The sequence below is a fragment of the Giraffa tippelskirchi genome, chromosome 5 (assembly GCF_054371585.1).
Source record: "Giraffa tippelskirchi isolate mGirTip1 chromosome 5, T2T-mGirTip1v1.2.pri, whole genome shotgun sequence".
NCBI classification, from domain to species: Eukaryota; Metazoa; Chordata; class Mammalia; order Artiodactyla; family Giraffidae; genus Giraffa; species Giraffa tippelskirchi.
The window spans coordinates 11,573,536-11,590,801 of NC_137279.1; the positions used below are offsets into that span (position 1 = coordinate 11,573,536).

At 39.2% G+C, this 17,266-nt stretch overlaps 1 protein-coding gene across 1 annotated transcript in view; it reads left to right on the forward strand.

The window, feature by feature from the left end:
- Nucleotides 1–7: 7 nt before the first annotated feature.
- CENPF (centromere protein F) overlaps nt 8–17,266 on the forward strand; it is a 60,412-nt gene continuing 43,153 nt past the window's right edge. Inside the window, exons 1-7 of the mRNA XM_081491317.1 lie at nt 8–124; nt 2,757–2,959; nt 4,175–4,371; nt 10,914–11,035; nt 11,454–11,545; nt 13,506–13,797; nt 14,898–15,100. Of these exons, the coding sequence (XP_081347443.1) occupies nt 2,798–2,959; nt 4,175–4,371; nt 10,914–11,035; nt 11,454–11,545; nt 13,506–13,797; nt 14,898–15,100 (1,068 nt within the window). The 5' untranslated portion in view covers nt 8–124; nt 2,757–2,797. The remainder of the gene's footprint in view (nt 125–2,756; nt 2,960–4,174; nt 4,372–10,913; nt 11,036–11,453; nt 11,546–13,505; nt 13,798–14,897; nt 15,101–17,266) is intronic.

Consider the following 17,266-nt stretch of genomic DNA (forward strand, 5'->3'; position numbering starts at 1 on the left):
AGCGGTCGAATCGACAACGGGTGGCGGCCGCGGGCAGTTTGAATTGGTCTCCGTGCTCCTGCTCGCGGAGGCTGGACAAGGACTCGCCTTTCAGAAGGGTGGTTTGCCCTCTCCTTCCAGCAAGGTGAGCGTTCTTCTTGGGTCCCAGCCCTGGCGGCGGGCGTGAGGGAGCCGCTGGCCTTGTGCTGGGGGCTCCTGGGCGGCGATGCCTGTGGGATGGCGCTTCTGGGCGCTGAAGGTGCCGCGGGCCGCTGCCTCCTCCCACCCGAGGGACTAGAGAATCGGCCCCGGGCCAGGTTCTTAGGGGTCTCGGCGCCCCTGTGCTCCCGGTGAAAGTGGGCTTACACTAGTGTCAGGAGACCTTGCTCCGCCCTTTGGGGAAAACTGATTCCTCTGTACGGTAAGGGACTTGAAACTCAGCGGGTATTTCACTGGCAGCCTTTCTGCACCTCCTGTTTGAAATTTGGACATCAGTCTTTTGTTGCTTGGAGGAGATGCAACGTTGGGATTTGAGGGTTTTCATCTGGGCAACGCTTTGGTGTGCCTATTGTTCGTCGCGAAAGCTCTTCTCTCTTGCCTTCTGTTTATTTTCTCATTTATTGGACTGCCCGTGTGGATCTGGCTTGCGCTATGGGATGAGGACTCAGAAATAAGTGACTTTGAGTCCTATTCTCGAGCTTCGTCTGGAGGAGCAGTTTTCATTCACAGGCTCCGCGGTGGCTCTGTCGGCGGGGACTCGGGTTTCTTGCCGAAGATGGGGGATTCTGATAAAGGGAAAATGTGAACCTGGCCTGCAGTGCGTGATGTGCGCGAGTCATAGAAGAGTTTCTTTGGGCACTTTATGGGGTTGAGTGATTCGAGCATGAAAAGTGTCCTCCACTTGGTTAAAATTGAAGGAGCATTTCTGGAAGGCGCGTAGTCCTGCAGATCCTTTTGGCAGGAACCTTGACATCCTGGGCTTTTCTTCATCACCCCAACCCCCACCCTCCACCTCCAAACCCCCTTTGCCCCTTTCATCTTGAGGTTTACATTTTTTTTTTTGGTCCTGTTGCCCCAGTGGCTCCATATAGATTGTTGAATGATTGATACCTTAAATCTGTTGAAGACCCCTCTAATCAAAATTAGCTTGGGTCTGGTGATTGCTTTAACCATTATGTTTTGCTGTATCTTAGACTTTGAAATGGAAAAGCATTTAACTTGCCAGTTGTCCTTCTGTTTATTTCCACTGTCTGTAATCATCTTTTTAAATTGCTTCTTTTAATATTTTGTTTGCTATGGTGTCTTGATGTAATACTTTCCATGGGTGGCAGAATTGTTTAGGAGTTATAGTTGTGTGCCTCTGAAGTATGGTACACCCACCCCTGAACTCTTGAATGAACAAGCTAGTTTATAATAGAGGAGGTTGCCTATTGGGGAAGTGTAAATTGTCTTTGTTGCTGGAGAGGCATGAGACTCCTTGAAGCAGTTTCTGGGTAGATGGGAATGGGGTTTAAGATACTATGTTCAAAGAATTAAGGGGGAAGGGAGAAGGGCAGAGAAAACTGCTTTCCAAGGCTTGATACTAAATTATGTGCTTTCGGAGACCCTTGCTTCTCTTTTAATTTTTGGAAAAAAATTATTATTCTTAGTACTTTCATCAACTATTTTTTAATCATGCTGATAATTTCCTTGATGAAGTCGGTTGAAACAAAACACTAAACTGTTTGCGGACTTCATTTAGTAAAAGAGAAACAGATTCTCATCCTCTAACTGGAAAATGAATGCTTTTTCTTTCCATTTAAGTTCTAAAGGCTAATGAGAAAAGAATAATTGCCATACTTTTCTCTCGGCTGACTTAAATTTTCTAAGATATGTCTGAGAAAGAGGTACCATTTCTGTCTTGGTACCATAGGTAGCAATATACAAATGAAAAAGTGTTTTCAGGGACTAATATAATAGCTAAAATGTATGCAAAGCTTATCAGGAGGTAGTGTTCTAAAGGTTTAGGGAGTCACCACCATTATTATTCCCAAATGAGAAAACCAGGGCACAGACCTGTTAAATAACATGCCCAAGGCCACACATCTTGCCTGTAGCTGAGGAGGGATTTGACTCACTAAGGCTGTATACCTGATTCCTGGTCACGGCTGGTCTGGAGAATGACTTGACTGCATTTTGCAGTGATTCTAGCGCTAGTCTGGCCTTCATCCCTTGTTCATTCATGCACCTACTCAACAAATGATAACCACCTGGGAGGCGACGGAGGTACCTGTGCCATAAGAGGCTCTGATGGGGAGAAAACACCAGATTATGATGGATGTCCTCAGGGAAGGCTTCCTGGAGGAAGAGGGACGGAGTATGAGTGGGAATTAATGACATGAAGAGAAGAAAGACGAGCATTTGCAAAATAACTTATGCATCTTATTTGTCCTGTAAGACCAATTTCCCCAGAAACCTTATAGCAAAATATTCATAGCTTGTATAATGAAATGAACTGACTGGTAGAAAGCAGGTAGCCTAATAAGAAGTAGAAAATGAGAAATAAGGAAAACAGAAAGCCAGGTGAAACCAAGCGAGCATATTGTGTACTACTTCCCAGTCGGAGTTAATTGGGAGTCACCTTGCGGAGGGTGGCCAGACGGATGCTATGCTTTGTTATCTTTTGAAAGAAGTTTTGAAATTTGGTTCTTAGAGGTGGTTATGTAGATTAGTTTGTCTCTGAGGCTGTAAGTTTCCTTTGACTATGGTAAGATCAACAGTCTGTTAATTCTTTTCAGTTTATTTATAAATGTTTGAGTAATAAAGAAAGGAGAGCAAAATGAGCTGGGCTTTGGAAGAATGGAAGGAAGGCTTGCCTACAAGAGCTCTTCAGAAGATTCAGGAGCTTGAAGGACAGCTCGACAAACTGAAGAAAGAAAGGCAGCAAAGGCAGTTTCAGCTTGAAACCCTGGAGGCTGCGTTGCAGAAGCAAAAACAGAAGGTATCACTGAAATGCTGGTATTTAAAATTGTTCACTCATTATTTGTATTAACAGTTTTATCTTGGTCTTTTTAATTTAGAGAAAAATGATTTTGCTGTCTTCAGGTGGTAATCCTCCCTCCTCTCCTCTTTTGAGTCTTTTTTATTGTGGTTACCATATTTCTCCATCCTCTGTCCTCATTTCTGCTTAAGTGCTCCTCTGTAGGGGTGCTGAGCTCCATTTTCACTTCTGTTAGGGACCATGAATTGGACATTGCTTTTGCATTCTGCACCAACATGGCCAAAAGTCTCTGGCTCTGAATCCGGGGTCAGTATCAGAACACTTTGCAGCCCAAATAGATACTGCTTTTTGGCGGGGGTGGGGCGGCTGTGCGGCTTGTGGGATCTTAGTTCCCTGACCAGGGATCGAACCTACACTCCCTGGGTGTAGGAAGCTCAGAGTCTTTACCACTGGATCACCAAAGAAGTCTCCTAGATACTGCTTTTAGACAGTGAGCTTTCACCATGGAGTTCCCAGATCTCTTCAGGACTAGTAAATGGAAACTTAAAATAGTACTCTTTCAATCCCACTCCAGTACTCTTGCCTGGAAGATCCCATGGACGGAGGAGCCTGGTAGGCTGCAGTCCATGGGGTCGCTAAGAGTCGGACACGACTGAGTGACTTCACTTTCACACATTGGAGAAGGAAATAGCAACCCACTCTAGTGTTCTTGCCTGGAGAATCCCAGGGACGAGGGAGCCTGGTGGGCTGCTGTCTGTGGGGTCGCACAGAGTCAGACATGACTGAAGCGACTTAGCAGCAGCAGCATACTAGAGTAGTAGTACAATTACTGCTTCTGAAACGTTTTTGCTAGTGGGAGAATTTTTCAATTTCTTACACTTACTGGCTTTGGCAGCTGAACTTGAAAATGAGTAGCTAAGAGAGGGTTTATAAGGTTAATTTTTTTTAATTCTCAAAAGCATATTAAAGCCTCTCTAGGATTGGTGTGTGTAGACCTAACCAAAGACAGTGTGATACATGACTTTGTAAAACTTTTCTATCAATAAACTTCAAAATGAGATCATCTAGGATTTCTCTGTTCATCAAGCATTGACTTCTGGATTATTACATTCGTATCTCAGAAAATTAGTCATCAGGATTAGACTCAGATTCACAGATAATGTCTGGTAAGTTCATGAGTAAGTGATGTATTTCCCTTTGAACAATCCCCATTAGGTTGAGAATGAAAAAACTGAGGGTGCAAACCTGAAAAGGGAGAACCAAAGCTTGATGGAAATATGTGAAAATCTGGAGAAGACTAAGCAGAAGATTTCTCATGAACTTCAAGTCAAGGAGTCACAAGTGAATTTCCAAGAAGGTCAACTGAACTCAAGCAAAAAACAAATAGAAAAGCTGGAACAGGAACTTAAAAGGTAACTTTTTTGGGAATAGTATTTATTATGGATGTCTTTATATGTATTTATCAGATGCATCCTTTTTGTGATGTTATTACTACATAGTGTAGTTTTTTTCTTTCCAGTGGAATGAACAATGATCTGAGGACAATTCTCATATGCCTCAGTCCTGTTGTTTCATGGCTCAGGGCTGTGTAAATTTGTTAAATGGTTGCTGGCTTATTCGTTTACTTATTCAGTATATGTTTATTAAGCCGCCTCGTGCCAGGCATTGTGTTTGTTACTAGGGGGGTGCAATGATAAATTCCAAAACTGTCAACAGTGGTTACTGGAAAGATGCAGGGAAGTTAAAACGTGGCTTATATTGATGGCTTGTGTCTTCTCTGCATGGAAAAGCTGTTGTAGAGAATGAGAGAACTAGGGAATTTCCAAAGGATGAGGAGCATTGAGAGCTCAGTTAAGATTGGAGGCCAGGAATTTATAGTGGGACCAGTCTATAGAGTTGTAGGAGGGTTTTTTGTGTTTTGTTTTTTTTTCTTTAGCATGTGGGATATAAATGCTGAGAAGATATCCAAGAGGATTGATTCAGGGTTTGGGGGCAAGGGTGATGGGATAGAAGACAGTGGAATAATTGAGGATGTGGAAGAGAGTGATTGAAGTTGGGTGCTAGTTGGGTGCCACGGAATCTCAGCTGGAGAGGAGGGAAGTGAAGTCTGGAAGACTTTTCCACTGAGATCCCCATCCAAGAGACCCATCTTCCATCTTAAGCATTACATAATCAACTCATTGATTTCACTCTCTGACTGCATCTCTTTTCCTGCCCTGGAAACACGTGGACACAGTTGGGGCAGGTGGGGGTGGGAAATTGGGGCTGATGTATATACACTATCTTGTATGAAATAGATAGCTAGTTGGAATCTACTATAAAGCATAGGGAACTCAGCTTGGTGCTCTGTGAAGACCTAGATGGGTGGGATGGGGGCGTGGGGGCTAGGAGGCAGGTCTAAGAGGGAAGGGAATATATACATATAGCTGATTCACTTTATTGTGCAGCAGAAACTAAGCACAATATTGCAAAGCAATTACACTCCAATAAAAAAAATAAAACTGCTCGTCTTATAAAAGGCAACCAATAAAATACTTGTTAAATGGAAAAAATCCCACCAATTTCAATGCCATATTTAACCAATTTTTTAAAAAGTGCTTATTACTATTTTTCCATTAAAAAAAAATCCCCAAACAACTAGAGGCATTAATCAAAATAAAAAATAAGTTTAGTGGGACTTGAGCACTGCTAGCTTATAAATGGAATCTTCTCATTCTAATAGTGGAAGATTAAAAGCAAAAAAGACTGGCAAATTGGCCCATGTTAATTCTGTGAATGTTCCCCTAGAAATTCTAAGAATAAATTTTATTTTTAAATAACTTCACACTTCCAGAACCAGTAGTTAACACCTTACATAACTAGGGTACAATGACCAAACCAGAAATAAACATTAATTCAGTACCATTAACTAAACTACAGACCTTATTGGACTTTCTCTCATTTTTCCAGCCATGTCCTTACACTCCTATTTCCAGGAGTGTCCTTTTTGTACTCCAGGATCTGAGCCAGGATTCCACGTTGCATTTAGTGGATGTGTTCTTTTCTCCCTAAGCTGTGATGGTTTCTTGACTTTTGTGACTTTGACATTTTTAAGGAGCACTAGACCCCTTTATTGTAAAATAGTACTCAATTTGGATTTGTCTGCTGTTTTCAACAATGGCAGAGTTGACACTTGGGACTGGACTGTTCTTTGTTGTGGAAGGCTGCCCTGTTCACCACGGGATTCATGGAATTCCTGGCCTCCACTCACCAGATGCCAGTAGCACTTACCCCATCTCCAAATTTGGACAGTCAGCAATGTCACCAGGCACTGCCAAATGCCCTTTGGGAGGGCAAAGTCATCCTGGAGAGAATCACTGGGTCACACTGAAGCTATGAATTTTTGGTAAAAGTATCACAGAACTAGTGACATGCTTTTCTCAGTGGTTCATATCAGAGGGTACATGATCCTATTTGACTTTTAAACCATCACTTGGTTAGGGTGTTACCTGAATTTCTGGATTGTAAATTACTGTTTTTCCATTTGTAATTAGTAAGTATTTTGATACCAAAAACTTTTCCAGGCATAGCTTGCAGTTATTTTAATTCTACCTACGAAGCAAACATATTTTTGAAAGGTAAGACATTTAAAAATTAAGAGTTGACTCCTCATTTCAATGAGTTCTGCATCCACAGATTCAACCAACTAGGGTCAAAAATATTTGAAGAAAAAATTCCAGAGAGTTCCAAAAGCAAAAATTAAATTTGTATGCTGACAATTATTAACATAGTATATACATTATATTAGGTATTATAAGTAACCTAGAGGTGATTTAAAATGTACAGGATGATGTGCATAGGTTATTATGCAGATGCTCCCTATGTGATTTTTTATGAGAGTTAAGCCTTTGCACATTTTAGTATTTAAAGTGAAAGTGAGAAGTCGCTCAGTTGTGTCCAACTCTTTGTAACCCCATGGACTATACAGTCCCTGGAATTCTCCAGGCCAGGATACTGGAGTAGGTAGCCTTTCCCTTCTTCAGGGGATCTTTCCAACCCAGGGATCAAACCCAGGTCTCCTGCATTGCCTGTGAATTCTTTACCAGCTGAGCCACAAGGGAAGCCCTTTAGTATTTAAGAGGGTCCTAGAACCCACCTTCTGCAGGCACCAAGGGTTGATTGTGTGCTTGTCTTTTTATGAAGATGATAACTTAGGTACATAGCAGTCTTCTTCTAATTTTGTTTTCTATCCACGTGGTAAGGTGGCTATTAAATTGCAATGTTAGAATGATAAATAAAGGTCTATTTTGTTCTTTGTTTTCCTAAACTTTATCTTTGTCTGTCTTGTTCATCACTGTATTCCTAACACTTGGCAATTGCAGGTCCTCAAATACTTGTTGAATGAATAAATGAAAGAAGCATTTGTTTTGGAAAGCAGGTACTTGGGAAGTAGGAAGTTCACTTTAGTATGCTGGAATAATTATTTCTTTGAAAACAACATTTTGGGTTCCAATGTTAGAAATATTGATTTTAATAATTTAGACAGAAACATTTGTATTTTAACATTTGAGGAAGAGATGCTTAGCTAAATTAAACCTAGTAGAAAAGAGCTTAATTTAGTACATTTTTTTAGTGGTGATAGTTTGTGGTTTTTTTCCCCTAGGAGACAGGCAATGCAAAGGTTTATAAAATTAACAGCAGGGTATATTTTTATTTAATATTAAAATTAATAAACTTTTTCAAATGAAAAGACAGGGAAAAGGGAATAAGATGTGAATTTGAGAGGGAAAAGAAGCACCAATTTTCCAAGTTCCTTCAAAATTTCTCTCTGGAGTCACCAACCTTTTATACCTTGGGAAGTCTATAGACCTGCAGTGTCCAATATGGTAGCCACTGGCTACATGTGGCCATGGGACACTTGAAATGTGGATAGTGTAAATGGAGGTGTGCTGGAAGTACACAGTGAACTCCAAAGTCTGAAGATTTAGTACAAAAACATGTAAAATACCTTATTAATGATTTTTGCATTGATTGTAAGTTGAAATGATAATATCAAAAATATTGAGTGAAATATTAAGATTGAATTCATTTATTTCTTGTTACTTTTTTCACACTAATAGAACATTTCTGTTGGAGAGGTGTTATCTATTGTAAATTTGAAGGTGATTTGATTTGCTGAATAACCCTTTTCAGCTCCTTCTTGGATTGAATTTAGATCCGGGAGGAGCTAGGGCACTGAGGCCCTTCCTTTGTTCCTTTCTTCCCTCCCTGCTTTGAGTAATGTGTCCTTGGCAAAGAGAATAGTGCACATCATTAGCGATTGTACAAGGAGCTTCATTTTATTTCTTGTATTAAGGGAAAATCAGAGACACTGGTCGAGCTGCAAGAATTGAGTTCTCTTGAAAGGTGTTAGAACTTAAATGGTAAGGATCCTCTGTACACGTGTACAGTCCAGGTTCTCTGTATCCTCAGGTTCTATACCTAACGATATGAAGGGCTGAAGGTGTTACTGCTAATTCTATATAAGGGACTTGAGCATCCCTGGATATTTGTCATCTGCAGGGGTCTTGGAACCAATGCTCCACACTTACTGAGAATGATTGTGTTTAGCTCACTTTCTCCATTTCTTTGGGTCTGTTTCCTGCCAGTATCTTTACTACATGCATGAAGTTAACTTGATTTTTATATATGCCTTTAAAAAATGTCATAAAAGGCATGGTATGTATATCAAGGCTATGTTTTTATTTATTTAAAATTTCTACTTATTTAATTTTTAACCGGAGTATAATTGCTTTATTATATTGTGTTAGTTTCTGCTGTACAACAGTGTGAACCAGCTGTAAGTATAAATCTATCCCGACGCTCTTAAGCCTCCCTCCCAGCCTCCCATCCCACCCCTCTGGGTCATCGCGGGGCACTGAGCTGAGCTCCCTGTGGTATACAGCAGCTTCCCGCTAGCCGTGTATTTTATACATGGTGGTGTATATAAGTCAATGCTACTCTCTCAATTCATCCACCCTCTCCCTCCTCCTCTGTCCACAAGTCCATTCTCTATTTCTGCCTGGCAAATAGGTTCATCGGTACCATTTTTCTAGATTCCTTATATATGTGTTAATATATGATACTTGTTTTTCTCTTTCTGGCGTACTTCACTCTATGTGACAGACTCTAGGTTCATCTATATCACTACAAATGACCCAATTTCTTTCCCTTTTATGGCTGAGTAATATTCCATTGTATATTTGAACATCTTTTTTATCCGTTCATTTGTCTATGGACATTTAGGTTGATCCCGTGAACTGGCTATTGTAAATAGTGCTGCAGTGAACATTTGGGGTTGTCGTTGTTGTTCAGTCACTAGGTTGTGTCTGACTCTTTTGCGACCACCATGGACTGTAGCCTGCCAGGCTCCTCTGTCCATGGGATTTCCCAGGCAAAAAAAAACTGGATTGGTTAGCCATTCCCTTCTTCAGGGGATCTTCCCAACCCAGGGATTGAACCCATGTCTCTTGCATTTCAGGTGGATTCTTTACTGCTGAGCCACTGGTGAAGCCCTTAACATTGGGGTACATGTGTCTTTTTGAATTATTGTTTTCTCAAGGTATATACCCTGTAGTGGGATTGCTGGGTCATATGGTAGTCTTTAGTTTTTTAAGAAACCTCAGTACTGTTCTCCACAGTGGTTGTATCAATTTACATTCCACCGACAGTGCAGGAGGGTTCTCTTTTTTCCACATCCTCTACAGCATTTATTGTTTGTAGATTTTTTGATGTTGGCTGGTCTGACCTGTGTGAGGTGATACCTGACTGTAGTTTTGATCTGCATTTCTCTAATAATGAGCGATGTTGAGAATCTTTTCATGTTGTTGGCCATCTATCTGTATCTTTTGGAGAAATGTCTGTTTAGATCTTCCATTTTTTAAATTTTTTTTTTTAAAAATAATTTTTATTTATATATTTATTTTTGGCTGTGTTGGGTCTTCATTGCTGCACAGGCATTTTTCCAGTTGTGGTGAGCAGGGGCTACTGTCTTGTGGAACACAGGCTCTAGGGCACGCGGGTTTCGGTGGTTGTGATACACAGGCTCAGTAGTTGCAGCTCCCGGGCTCTAGAGCACAGGCTCAGTAGATGTGGTGCATGGGCTTAGTTGCTGCACAGCACGTGGGATCTTCCTGGATCAGGGATCGAACCCATGTCTCCTGCATTGGCAGGTGAATTCTTTACCACTGAGCCACCAGGGAAGCCCTGCTGTTGTTGTTTTATATTGAACTCCATGAGCTGCTTGTATATTTTGGAGATTAATCTTTTGTTAGTTGCTTCATTTGCAAGTATTTTTCTCCCATTCTGAGGGTTGTCTTTTCATCATCTTATTTATGGTTTCCTTTGCTGTGCGAAAGCTTTTAAGTTTAATTAGGTCCCATTTGTTTATTTTTCTTTTTATTTTCATTTCTCTAGAAGGTAGGTCAAAAGGATCTTGCCAAAGTCTGTTATTAATATAATGACAATATTATATGTAATGTTATCTAGTTTCAAGATTTGAGCCCCTGCTTCAATGATACCAATGTCCTCCTGTGTTTCTTAAGTTCTGGGGTTTTTGTTTGTGTGTTTGTTTGTGTTTTTTTGGTAGCACTGTGTCTTTCTTTGGCCTAGAATATAAGCTTTGATTGGAGTGTGTCCCAACCCTTCCAACTCTTCTTTGCTATGATAGTGGTTATTACAGATTTTCATTATAGCCTTTATCACATTGCAGTTGGCTGGCTTATATTTCTGTTTTCCTAACCAGACCTAGTTCCTTTGGACACAAAGGACTGTCTCACAAGTTAGTTCTTAGGAAGTGTCTGTCGGATAAATGCAGTGGTAGGAATTCTTAGAGGGTGGGTTTTTTTGTCAGTTTGTTGCTCTCTGGGAATGTATGGTGTTGGTGTTCTGCAGCTGTGACTCTGGTGTGGCATCCTCTCGGGTCGTTTTCTCACAGGTGTAAATCTGAACTTGAAAGAAGCCAACAAGCTGCACAATCTGCGGATGTCTCTCTGAATTCATGCCTTACACCACAAAAAATTTTTGCAACTCCGCTCACACCAAGCCAGTATTATAGCGGTAAGGATTCTTTTCCCTTTGTATAAATAGCTCTTTTGTTGAGATTTTAATTCTACCCAAGAAATGAAATCTTTCAACGTTGAATTCAGGTTCTAATTTAAGCATTAAAAACAACAACAAAAAGCAGCCGTTAATTACATATACATTTGTGTATCTGTTGAAATAGGTTGCGCCATCAGTAAGCCTTTAAGCTTTTCACTTTATGTGTCTATGGTATTTTTTAAAATAATTCAGTTTTGGAATATTCAAAAGGCCTGTGTTTCTATGCATTTTGATATTTGGGTAATTTGATCAGTATCGGTTGCCTTAACCAAAATGTTCTATCTGATATAGGAAGATACTCATTTCTAGACTATCATAAAGATTCTTTGCAAAATCAGTGATCAGACTGAAACTGTATCTCATTGTCTGTGTTTAGGTTCCAAGTATGAAGATCTAAAAGAAAAATATAATAAAGAAGTTGAAGAACGAAAAAGATTAGAGGCAGAGGTAAAAGCCTTGCAGGCAAAGGTAAGTTAATTATGGGCCTTTTAATGGAGTATGCAGTTGAAGAAGTACTTTGATATAGGTAGGATAGAAAAATCTGCTGTACATGGGACTGACCCATTTTTCTTACACTGAGAAAACAGAGTTCCTGGCTCATTGGTTATATTTTTAAGTTTAAAAATAGGTAAGAGTGGAGTAAAATAGATTGGGCAGATGACTTTATCCCTAGGTATCAAATAGGCCCCAAATTCTCCAGAAACTGTAGCAACATACTTAAATTTCTCTGTTAAGATCTTATGATAAAGAGTATGTTTGGAAAGGGTGGGACCAGAGTCATTCCTGGCTGACTTTGGCACCTGGAGGTGATTGCTTCCTATTCAGACCTTCTGATGGAATTTGGTGATTGCTACCAGGGATGAGAGGTTTGGGGATCATTATTAATGTTTATTTCAGGTGAGAAGGTTGTCAACATAATCTGTCTAGTTCTTTTAAATAAGTAGCTGACAAGGGATTTAAACTCCAATTTGATAGGGGAAAAAAAGGCTGAGAGAGGTAGGTGAAAGATTTGCTTAACATCAATAGAATAAAATGCATGTTTTGGGAACTCCAGCTTTTAGTTATGGGACTGACCTTGAAAAATCCTGGTATCTGTAGAATATACCTTTCCCATTTCTGCTCACATGGTATTATTTGTTTTTTAAAAAAATTCCAGTTTGGTACCGAATGGCACGATTCCACTAAGCATATGAACTTGGTGAGATGGCCCAACTTAGCAGACAGGTTAAGGCTGAATTTATAAGTATATGCCTTAAATAGTGAGGATCAAAAAGTACCTGTTAAAGTTTAAGCAATTTTAATTTTTTTTAAGCCTTTAACCCTTGTTTTGAGATCACCAGAGTTTTGATACATAGCAAAGGCATTGCTTTTCAACATGAATAAAAATTAAACAGTAAACTTCTGATTGTCTTGGAAATATCATTTGCTTTGTTACTCATTTCAGTCACTGGTATCAATTCTGACCCTGACATCTGTTCCCAGAGTTATTTTATGGAGGACTGTGAGTCTCCGGAAACATTAAACCTCTCCCCGTGGTGAGAAAAGCCCTTGCTATAAAAAATTTAACTCAGCTACTGTAGCTGCAACTTGATGTTTGTCGGAAGAGAGACAGAGAGAAGAACAAAAAGGATTCTAAATAGCAGAAAATCCACAAATGTGTTTTATATAAAACAAAATGCCTCCTAGGACATTTTTTGGGGGGAAATGGTACGGTGGAACATGAGATTCTTGTAAGAGTTCTTTGGTTAGTACTGAATTTTGAGTCTCTGTGTGGAAAGCTATAGGGGGAAGTGACCAAGGGTGAGCAAAGGAAAGTCACATTTTAGAATTCAAAATGGCAGTGAGTACTCACATGCGTTTTTATGAAGTATATGAGGGATGCAGAATAAATACCAAAGCTGAGCCCGGTTAAAATAGGTTGGACCTCAGATGATCCTGGCTTCACCCTTCAGTGCTAAGTCTGACCGTTAGAACATTTCACTGGGTAATGGGACACAGTGGTTCCCCTGACTTGATGAATGTTCTTTCTTGGTACACAGTGGAAGTGCTATTATAAACCTTTTTGGCATGGCTTTATGTTCTATTTAAAAATAAGTACAGTCTTTTTAAAAATTTTAATCGTAGTATAGCTGATTTACAGTGTTGTATCAGTTTCAGGTGTACAGCAAGGTGATTCAGTTTTATATATATAAATATGTATATATATGTACACACACATACTTTTTCATATTCTTTTCTGTTATAGTTTATTACAAAATATTGAATATAGCTCCCTGTGTATAAGATCTTGTTTATCTACATTACATGTAGTAGTTTTTCCCCCACCACCACTTTCCTCTTTCATAAGCGTGTTTATGTCTGTGAGTCTAGTACGTAGTCTTAAATATTGTGGCTTCTAAAGGGCTCTAAAAAGCTTCTGTTTTTACAGAAAGCAAGCCAGGCTATTCCCCAAAGCACCATGAATCACCGGGACATCGCCCGACATCAGGCTTCTTCATCTGTGTTCTCATGGCAACAAGAAAAAACCCCAAGCCGTCTTTCATCCAGCACTCTGAAAACTCCAGTTAGGAGAGATTTCTCTGCATCTCATTTTTCTGGGGAACAAGAAGTGACTCCAAGTAGATCAACTTTGCAAGTAGGGAAAACAGATGCTAATAGCAGTTTCTGTGATAATTCTAGCAATTCTCATCTTTTGGATCAGTTAAAAGCACAGAACCAAGGTAACTTCTTGAGTCAAATTTTCCTGAGATAATTTCAGACATAACTCCAGACACTTTTAATCCTAGAAAGTGGTAATGTGTTTTGTTAGACCCATCTGTGGTCAACATCCCAGCCTGGTGATATGAAATAGTGTCTTTGGGATAATGAAAACAGCTATCACCATTTGGAAAGATACCTTTATTTTACTAAAAAGCTGGTGCCGTGAAGACTTCAAAAGTAGGGTGAGTGGCTTTGACTTTCCAAAGCAGGGAAAAGTGGTTACTGTTGACATTGCCTGTGCTTCTCACCTGGCTCCTTTTGTGGCCCATGGAACAAGCTAGTTTTGGCCAGAGGTGTGGCATGTGCCTGCAGAACAGCTTTTCTGTGTGCTGCCAGGCTGTCCATATGGGGGCAAACCTGTAACCTTGGCTGCTGCACTGCACTGCTGCTGACAGCCAAAGGTGCCAGGTGGTGTTTTGGAATCTGCTCTGCAGACTGATAATTTCCAGTGCTGTGATAGATTGAAAATCACCATCAGCGTGCACTGGTGAGAGCTAGCGCACGGCCAGTGCCTTTGGAACCCATATTGTGTATATGCGGGGAGAAAAAAATGAAAAAATTGATGTTAATTTTGGCAGTAGAGGAGGTTCACACTGTTTTGCTCTTTACTGGAGGTAAAGCCACTAGAGAATACAGGAGGGTGAATTTTTCACTGCTTAGCACTCATTTGCATTGATATGGGTACAAAACAAATATTTGTGGGTGTATAAAACCAAGTGGTAATTTTAACACAGGGTATTATATGTGATACACTTTTTGCAGTTTTCTCAATAAGATACTATTCATGATTTTAGAAAAGCATTCCCCCCTGCCACAAGTTTTCTGTGAAAACAAAATTTTTCTTCTGCTTTTTATAGGATTTTTGAATATAAATAACAATAAAGACTAAATATTGAAATTAAATCCAATTAAAGTAGCTTCTTTGTTTAATGTGAATTGATTTATATTTGACTCACCAAAGATTTCAGTGTAGTAATGGTGATACGTTCTGAGTTTAGTTGTAAATTTCTTTGTGAAAAATATATGTTAATTGAAGTGTGGGTTTTGTTTGTGATTTAAGAGCTAAGGAGCAAGATTAGTGAGTTGGAACTACGTCTGCAAGGACAAGAAAAAGAAATGAAAGGCCAAGTGAATAAACTTCAAGAACTCCAACTCCAGCTGGAGAAAGTAAAAGTGGAATTAAATGAAAAAGAGAAAGTTTTGAATAAAAATCGGGATGAACTAGTGAGAACAACTGCACAGTATGACCAGGCATCAACCAAGGTACTTAACTTTTCATGAATTATTGATAAATCTGCATTTTTTTCATACAATTCTTTGGAAAGAGTATGCTTAGACTTGTAAAGTAAATATTAGTAATGAACCTTATTAATATATACTAGGCAGTATTGACTGCAGTTGAACAGTAAGTTCTTTTAGGATTTGGTAGATCTGGGTCAAATCTGGACTGTACATTTTTTAGCTGAGGGACTTGGACAATTGCTGATCTCTTTTACATCTCAGAGGGTGGTGAAGAATAAAGATGTGTATACAGCATCTGGCAGGTGCCTGATAGGTAGAAGAGGCACTTAAAGTCATGGAGCTTTTAAAGAGGTTTAGGACATATGATAGAGTTGAATTGATCCACTCATGGAAACCAACATATGCTCTTCTGCCATTTAACCTTTTTTCTTTTTTAAGCTTTTTGTTTTGTATTGGGGTATAGCTGATAACAGTGTTGTGATGGTTTTAGGTGAACAGGGAAGGGACTCAGCCGTACATATACATGCATCCATTCACCCCCAAACTTCCCTCCCATCCAGGCTGCCACGTGTTGTTGAGTAGAGTTCCCTGTGCTGGACAATATGCCCTTGTTGGTTATCCATTTTCAGTATAGCAGCTTGTACATGTCCATCCCAAACTCCCTAACTATCCCTTCGCCCAGCCTTCCCCCTGGCAACCATTAGTTCATTCTCTAAATCTGTGAGTGTTTCTGGACTCAACTTGAGTCATTGACTGACTCATTTGACAAATATTTATTGACAGTCTGCTGTATGTCCTGCACTGTTCTAGACCTGGGATGCGGCAGTAGCAGTGAGTAAATAAAAAGCGCTGCCCTTATGGAGCTTCATCCTAATGGGGGAGGTGATGTAAATGTATCAGGCACGTTGATAGTGTGCTATATGGAGACAAGTGTAGAGAAAAATGAATTCATTTCATATATTTCTGAATTTTATTTACTAATAATTTGTTAGGGATTCTTGTGTCTATATTTATGAGGGATGTTGGTCAGCTGTTTTCTCTTTTTGTACTGTCTTTGTCTGGTATTTGTATCAGGTAATTCTGGCTTCATAAAATGAATTGGGAAGTGTTCCCTCCTCTTCTGATTTTTTGGAAGATATTGTGTAGAATTGGTGTTATTTCTTCTTTATAACATTTGGTAGAATTCTCCATGAAACTTAATCTGGGCCTGAAGATTTCTTTTTGGGAGTTTTAAAATTACAAATTCAATTTTTAAAATAGTGACAACTATTAAAATTATTTATATCACATTGGATGAGGTGGGTTAGTTTGTGAGTTTAGAGTAACTTTCATCTAAATGGTCAGATTTATGTAAGTGGGGTTCATAGTATTTTCTTATTCTTTTGATGACTGTAGGTCAGGCTTATTCCCTGTTCATTTCTGATATTTGTGTCTTCTTTTGTTTTTCTCTTTGTCAATACTGCTAGCAGTTTGTCAGTTTTATGGCTCTTTTATTGATCTTACCAAAGAGTCAGCTCTTTAATTCATTGATTTTCTCTATTTCCTGTTTCCAATTTCAGCGATTTTTTTTTTTTTCTGCCTTCTGTTATTTTCTTCTGCTTGCTTTGAGTTTATTTTGCTCTTCTTTTTCTAGGTTGTTGAAATGGGGCACTTAGGTTATTGACTTAAGACTTTTCTTCTTTTCTAATGCAGACATTTAATGCTATAAATTTCCCTTTCCATACTACTTTAACTGTGCCCTTCAAATTTTGTTATGTTTCATGGATTATTCAGAAATACCTTGTTTAGTTTCCAAGTATTTGGAGATTTTTCTTTTTTTGTTATTGATATATTGTTTGACTCCATTGCTCTCAGAGAACATATTCTATGATTTCAGTTCTTTCAGATTTCTTGGGGTTTGTTTTATGGTCTAGGGTATGTTCTGTCTTGGTATATATTTCATAGGCACTTGGGAAAAAAATGTATATTCTGTTGTTGAGAGCAATATTCTAAAAGTGTCATTAGCTCCTGTTGATTAATGTTCTGTGTTGAATTCCTCCTTATCTTTGCTAATTTCCTGTCTAATTGCTTTTAGCAATTGTTGAGGGAAGGGTATTGCCGTCTCCCATAATTGTCTATTTCTCCTTTCAGTTTTATAAATTTTTGCTTAACTTATTTTGCAGTTCTGTAGTTTGGTGCATATACATT